Source organism: Sardina pilchardus, chromosome 14, assembly GCF_963854185.1.
Source record: "Sardina pilchardus chromosome 14, fSarPil1.1, whole genome shotgun sequence".
NCBI lineage: Eukaryota > Metazoa > Chordata > Actinopteri > Clupeiformes > Clupeidae > Sardina > Sardina pilchardus.
This window is the reverse complement of record NC_085007.1, coordinates 28,964,294-28,971,365: the sequence shown is the minus strand read 5'-3', so window position 1 is coordinate 28,971,365 and position 7,072 is coordinate 28,964,294. Positions and strand designations below refer to the sequence as shown.

At 41.6% G+C, this 7,072-nt stretch overlaps 1 protein-coding gene across 3 annotated transcripts; it reads right to left on the bottom strand.

Annotated features, from left to right (window-relative positions):
• Window positions 1–129: 129 nt before the first annotated feature.
• uap1l1 (UDP-N-acetylglucosamine pyrophosphorylase 1, like 1) lies at window positions 130–5,200 on the bottom strand. Of its 3 annotated transcripts, XM_062555192.1 has the most exons (10): window positions 4,920–5,200; window positions 4,541–4,709; window positions 3,899–4,103; window positions 3,591–3,766; window positions 3,224–3,396; window positions 2,664–2,857; window positions 2,219–2,359; window positions 1,918–2,103; window positions 1,435–1,501; window positions 130–512 (listed from the first exon to the last, which is right to left on the bottom strand). In XM_062555192.1, exons 1-10 carry the CDS (start codon window positions 4,977–4,979, stop codon window positions 444–446), a joined length of 1,440 nt encoding a protein of 479 aa, XP_062411176.1. In that variant the 5' UTR covers window positions 4,980–5,200; the 3' UTR covers window positions 130–443. The 3 variants fall into 3 exon arrangements, with proteins under 3 accessions (XP_062411176.1, XP_062411175.1, XP_062411177.1); XM_062555191.1 differs by having other exon boundaries at window positions 4,541–5,200; XM_062555193.1 differs by having other exon boundaries at window positions 133–512; window positions 3,329–3,396; window positions 4,541–5,200.
• Window positions 5,201–7,072: the final 1,872 nt, after the last annotated feature.

Here is a 7,072-nt window from a genome sequence, read left to right as displayed (position 1 = left end):
TCCGGCTCTTGTTCAGTTTTCATTGGCCAGGGGCGCACAGAAACACAAGGTATTTCAGTTCATATTTAGTTGGATGTTTCAATAAATTCGTATTCGAAATTATGTGTAATCATCAACTTTAATGAATTCTGAGGTTTTAATTCAAGATTTGGCTACTTGTACAAGATGTAGCCTATAACCACTATAATGTGGCATTATGTGCAGCCACTCAAGTTCAAATAAAAATGTATAAAACAGAGGCAGTAAAATAGGCTGGCTGGAACATAGCCCTAATATGTGAAAAGGAATACAGTACACTAAAGAACATCAACCTCTTATGTAAACAAAGACCGCCATTTAAATTGGTTTATAAGGGCATGCCTCAGATAGCCTATACATCATTTCTGTATCTGGTCTGGTGTATCTGGTTTCGATGTCATTCATCGCTGAACATGAGGGGTTCTTCAGGTCATCTTCCCATCGAGAGTAAGAGGAGATCTTATGGCTTTCTGTTTCAACACGGACTCGAGACCCTTAAAACAGAAAGAGAGAGAGAAAAAAGAGACAGGGCGGGGGGTGGGGGATAGGTGGGTTGGAAGAGGTTTTTGTGAGTGTTGAGAGGCACAGCTGTTACTCCATCCCTTCTTGGTTGGTCTGAGCATACTGTAGCTCCACTGCGTCTGTGACCATCAGGGGCCCCCTAAGAGCACAGTAAACCACCATATGGACCTCTCTTCCCCTGACTGCAAATCAAAACCCTAGCAGAATACATGACACATGCTTACAGTTGCCTACAATGGGATGAAAATTCTGACGAGATATATTAAAGCAACACTAAAGCTCTTTTCCTCTGTCACGCGCACGCTATTTGTTTATCCAGCAAATAACGATGTACACAGATACAGTAGAGTATGTTGCATGATTTTATGAAAGTATGATGTATTGCGACATCGATGCAAGTCAAATTTGTAGTTTCTTTTGTCTCATTTCATCGAACTACAAATACACTACCCGATCTGGTAAAGTTACATGGTGCGGTTATGGCTGATAGAGGGCCGCAAAGTGAATGCAGAAGTGCCGTTCACCCTGTTACGAGTTGATGAACCGCTGAAATGATTTTGGAAACAATATTTTAAGGTACGAAAAACTCTTCTAGTGTTGCTTTAAACTACAATCACATTAAGCATCTGTCATGTTAATAAGCATGTAATAGATTTATTTTGTGAACACAATCATAACAAGCACTTATTTAATTTAAACGAAGGAATACAGAAAGTCAGGGAAATATTTCACTGTGCTGTGTGTGGGTGCAGTCAACTCTACACCAGTGAGTGGGGGAACACAATCCTTGTGTGTTATGAGAAACAGATGCTCAAATGGCATCTTGGGACTCTCGTTTCCCCCAGAGGTCAACCCGAAGCCCATGCGGTGCAAAGCGATAGCTAACCGTCTTACCTCACCAAAGTAGGAGACTAGCGGCGAGATCTCACACACGGCAGGCGGATCCTCATCACGAGCCAAACTGAAGTGAGCATAACAAACAGATCAATCTTTCATGATACTGATCATGTCTACAAAACCATTGGCAGTTGTTGTTCTAAAAATGGGTTATATACATCCATAACGTCCCCAGTTTTAGTGAGAAAAATAACCATGGAGGATCTTCAGTTAAGTAAATGAATACCTGACTGGTTTGGAGAAGTAGTAGGCCTACTACTTTGACACTATGTTCAGTAAGAGAGGGTGCAAAATGTATCTTGGTTTCATAAGATTTAACCTACATTTCATTAGTCATCAATTGGCCTTTTATTCAGAGCGATTTACATCTGAGGAGCCTTTTTAAGGCCAGTGGAAAAGAACTAGATCTATATCAGAAGTGACTTTTATAGTGCTTTAATTTATAGTTACTGCCCTCCAGCAGTTCTGTGGAGGTCTAACCTGTGTTTGGGAGGAATGGGTTCTCCACTGCTGTTCTCAAAGCTGGCCCCGGCTGCAAGAGCCCAGCGGTAGTGCTGAGCCAAGAGAGAGCGCCTCGCCGTGGTCGGAGTGTCCAGAGGCGCCCCGTCAGCATTCTTCAGGGGAGAGAACTCCTCCTCTCTCAGGACCTCGAACGCCACAAATTTCCTGACAATAAAACACATTAACACTAGTAGCTGTATGTCACACCTGTGTCATTTAAACACATTTTGTGCACCAAAAAGCTTGTTTCTATATTTTTGTTTACATGCAGAATGCACACCTTGAGAACTGGAAGACGTCAAAGACAAATTTCTCCATTTTGATTCCATTGGGTTTGGTTGGCTTGACCTGGTTGCCCTCTTTATCAACAAATGGCACTTTCTTCAGAGCTACATGTTGCTTCAGCTGTCCCCGAAAGTTCCTGACAAAAAGATAGAGAAACACCTAATAATCAAAATGTCAATCTTGCCCTTTTTCATATTCCACAACCTTAGCAGAGGAAAGTCTTGGCTATTTCCTGGAAAATTATTAAATTAGCATCCATCACAAAGATGGTATATAATATATATATATATATATATATATATATATATATATATATATATATTTCCCAGGATATGGTAATAGTGTAACAAGTATGTGGAATAGTTGGCTAATGTTCCAATCAAACTTCCATCAATCAAATAAATTCAAATTGAGAAAATCTATCCCAATTGCCCTCTCACTCTGTTATGTCCTTTAGGAAATCCCGTGTGAAGAAATGGTTGCAGATATTTCCAGCACTGTAGAGCAGTTCACCTCCTGGTCCCCTCAGCTCTGCCGTCTCAGGCTGGATCTCACTGTACTCCACGACCTGGTACACCCCGTCCACCCGACACACCACCCCTACAGGCTCTGCTGGGTAGGCCTTCTCCACCACCTATGGCACCAGTAATGTGGAACATCGGTGATGACAGCACATGCAATGCAAAAGTCAGTCAGCTCACCAGTCAGCCAGTAGCAACAGGACAGTGCTTGTCTAAGGACACAAGGTCTCATAGAGCTGAAATACTGTTCTCCCTACCCTCCCTCCCCTCACCAATGTTTTGCTCTGTGCATGGGCACTTGTGCGTGGTTTCTCCAATGCTGCCCACATGAGCGTGAGGAAGTAGAATATCACGCTTCAGTGTTTCTCCTTGACCCAAGTGCAGGCCAATGATTCTTGATATCAGCAAGACAGACATCAGTAAATGCAGTGTGTGTGTGTGCGTGGGGGGGGGGGGGGGGGGGGGGGTAGGTACACTACCTTAGCACCACAATCTGCATCTTTTTGCACACAGAAGCCAATGAAAACAGGGTCGGCCATTTTCACTAGGATGTTGTCTACACAGTAAACGTGGAGGTACTGCACCCCTCTCTTCTCCATGTCCTCCAAGACTTTGTTGTCCACAAGAGCCTGATACAGCCCTCCATTACCATCTGACAAAAAGGAGAAAGTTCACAAATGGCTAGTAATACATTTACTACACACGCCAGTAGAAAATTAACACGGTTCTTAGACAAGTTTTCCTTGTAACTTATAATGTTCCAAAGAATGTAGGCTATGTCTTGGTGTATAAAATCAGACATTCGGACCGTCATTAGGACAAATAAGTATTTATGTTTTCGCTAACCTGGGGCCGTGGCAATCTTACTCTTCTTTTCTAGGATGACCTTTCCATCAAAGGTGACGGCTGGAATCATCCTCTGCTCAAACATGAAGACATCAGACGGGTTCAGTCCAAAGAAATGGTTTTCTTTGAAGAACCTCTCTGTGGGCTCCAAAGTGAACTCGCTAGTCATGATGTACCTGAACGACAACAGAAGGATCGATAGCATTGAAAGGATTCTGCATGACATGGGCTTGTTTGAGCCGTAACTTGGTTGTGAATCAGTAGGTACAATGAGGACACTTTGAGCAAGCAATTATGGGATACATCACCATGGTACGGTGCACTTTGAACCGTGTTTTTGTTCAGCCAGTTGTTGAACTTTTTGGATCCTTTCTGCCTGAATTTGGTACAAGGTTTTCCCACTGGGCAGCCCGACACTGTACATTCCCTTAGGATAAGGTACACCCAGCCTCGTTCCTTGGCCTCCAGCCAAGAGTAAAACTGCCACTTTGCTCTTGGAAATCTGCAAAAACCCTAAAACACACACACACACACACACACACACACACACACACACACACACACACACACACACACACACACACACACACACACACACACACACACACACACACACACACACACACACACACACACGACACAGCAGCAAAGTTCTAATGTAAACAGGCCACATTTCAAATGTTAAATTGGGTGTGTAATATAGACACACAAAAAGTACTCAAATAATCAAAATCATTAGACGGTTGCACAATATGTACTCAATATGTACTCATTCAGTTGAACTTCCTGAATTCTCAGTTTCATTTTAAAAACAGAGCTCAAGAGTGTCCCCCTGTGGTAAATATTTTTTCACGCAGACGATAGTAATTCACGCCTGCATGAAATTTAAGCTGTTTGACAAAATATAACGTACTATTTCAATGAACCAAAACAAATAACTTCGCACAGACCTTCATCCTCCCATGCAATCAATGATTTTTCATCGGTTTTCCGCACACTGCCAATAAATTCTGGTGGCACCGGTTCCATCCTTTGGTCAAGCCGATCCTGTGAGGTCGATTGGCTGTTGGCACAATCGGCAGCACGTCGACAATGCTCCTTCAATTCCTCAGGTTCAAGCTGGGACAGCTCGGTCAGAAAGGCATGTCTCTCGTCAAAAGATAGTTCCGACCAAAACTGCAAAATATGAGCCTGCCCCGCAGTTTCTAATCGCGACTTCGTTTCCTCAAAGGACATCTTTGCAGATATATCTTTCAGAAATTGGTGAAAGTCTCCTAGTAAGACACTGCAAGCCGTCAGACGTCTGCTCTACGACCATCAGTGACTCACCTGACGTGATACTTTGTTACATTTCCCCTCGAAAGTAACTCGTGACCCATTCGTAGACATATCCCAAGTAACTGTTTGTCTTGTGATGTGCTATTATTGCCTGTGCAAACATAACGTGGCCAACACCGCAAACCACCCCCTCAAAATATTCATTACTTAGCTGGGCACAATAAGCTGACTGATTCGCATTCGCAAACTCTAACCACTCAAAAACAGCACACAAAATACAGAATTAGGTACGAAAACAGAACGACGGTCAAATGTGAACTTCCTCTGCAGTGGTCATGTGATGCTTTCCATCCTGTTAAGAGGATTCCCTCCTCCAAATGGTGAGACATTGCAAGTGAACTTCGTATAGTTAAGTCCATTTAAAATCCAGTTGATGTCACAAAGTAATTTTCATATTTCATTCATTTAAGGCTTTTATTGTGTAATTTAGTGACTTGATGTGATCTCATTATTTTGGCTTTGTGTAACACAGTTACTGGCCTGATTTAGTAAGTTGTGGTTGAATAAAATCACCGGGCAATACACTAATAAACAGAAGCAATAGTTTGAACCAATAATAACTTTATTTAAGACTTGTTCCCATAACATAAATACATTTTGTCGGCATTCATTCAAGATATGCATTATACAGAGAACAGTGCCAAAAAAGAACTTTTCAGCGTTATTTTTTGCATAATGTTTCAATATATTCTATTATTGTCAAAATAGATGCAATTTTTTCCCTCCCCAACCCAGATATGTCTTGAAAAAATATTTGGATTCAAAGCACGACCAATTCTGAAGCTTGGGCGTCCCATGTACAGCACTTGTGTATAAACTACATGGTGAGCAGTTATGCATTTCAAGTTTGCACAAGCAAGCATTCTGACTGCCAAAAGCTTCTATGAACAGTAAGGCTCTAGATTTCAGGCATGATCTGGATTGGGTGTGATAACATGGGCAGCGTTTAACAGTCTCCGAAATGGTCTTGACAACACATACGCACGCACGTCCACACACACACACACACACACACACACACACACACACACACACACACACAAACAATCACACGAAACTAGGGGAGAGGAGACAGAGAGAGAGAGAGACATCTCTAGAGAATTTCTGTAAAGTAAATGTGCAAAAGAGGCAGCAACCAATCAGATGCTTCAGTATCACACAGACTTGTCTTCTCTGTTCCAATGTTTACAATCTCCACCCCTTAAACACTGTTTTTTTTCTTTTTTTATTCTTATTCTTCTTATTATTGTCATTGCAAACAGACCATCATGCATCACACAATCAGGTGAGACCAAATGGGAATGTAAACAGAGCTACAAAAGCACACCGTAAATAAATTGAAAAGGGAACATTTGCAATAGGGGAGAAGTTGCTGGTTGAATGGTGGCATCCCACGGTTCTTAAATGCAAAAAGCAGGTCAGTGAAATGGAAGAAAAGAAAAATTGTGCTATTCTCCCCGAGATTTGAACATTTTTGAGTGTTCTCAAACTAAATAAGGCAAACTGCCACCCCTTTCATTCAATCTGTTTTCCAAATTTCAAACTGAGAGTGCAATCTATTCTTTAAGGGTCCACTTACAAGGTATTCCATATGACAAGGGGATGGCTTGGAGTCTAAATCCCCCCAGAAAAGTAGCACAAGTGTGCATTCGAAAGCAGAGTGCTTCCAACTCCCTTTTAGTCTCCAATTTACTTACATACTAAAACAGCGTTCAATCCAAGCATGCATACATACGCGCACACACACAACATTGATTCCAAGTTGATACATATCCAGTCACAAACTCCATCCTCAATCATTTGGATTCAGGATTTAAAATTTTCCTTTTGCTAAAGAAAAAAAAAAAAAAAAACATTCAAGTCTATTCCAAGCAAATTACTTTTTATAAAGTGCTGAAGTGAACCCTCATTTCGTCATCCAAACTGGAGAATTGCAGGGTGGAGTTGACAACAAAGGGATAGATAACTAGGCTATTGTTAATGGAAATAATAATAAGGAACAAGGATTGTGCTAGATTACAGTATCTTCAAATGCTTGGAGTTGGGAAAAAGTTATAGATATTCCTCTCTTCACTGATGCATAGGGACAGAACCTTCAGTGTCAGAAGCTCAAATTGTGCTAGCAGCCTTCTATTTCTGCTCCA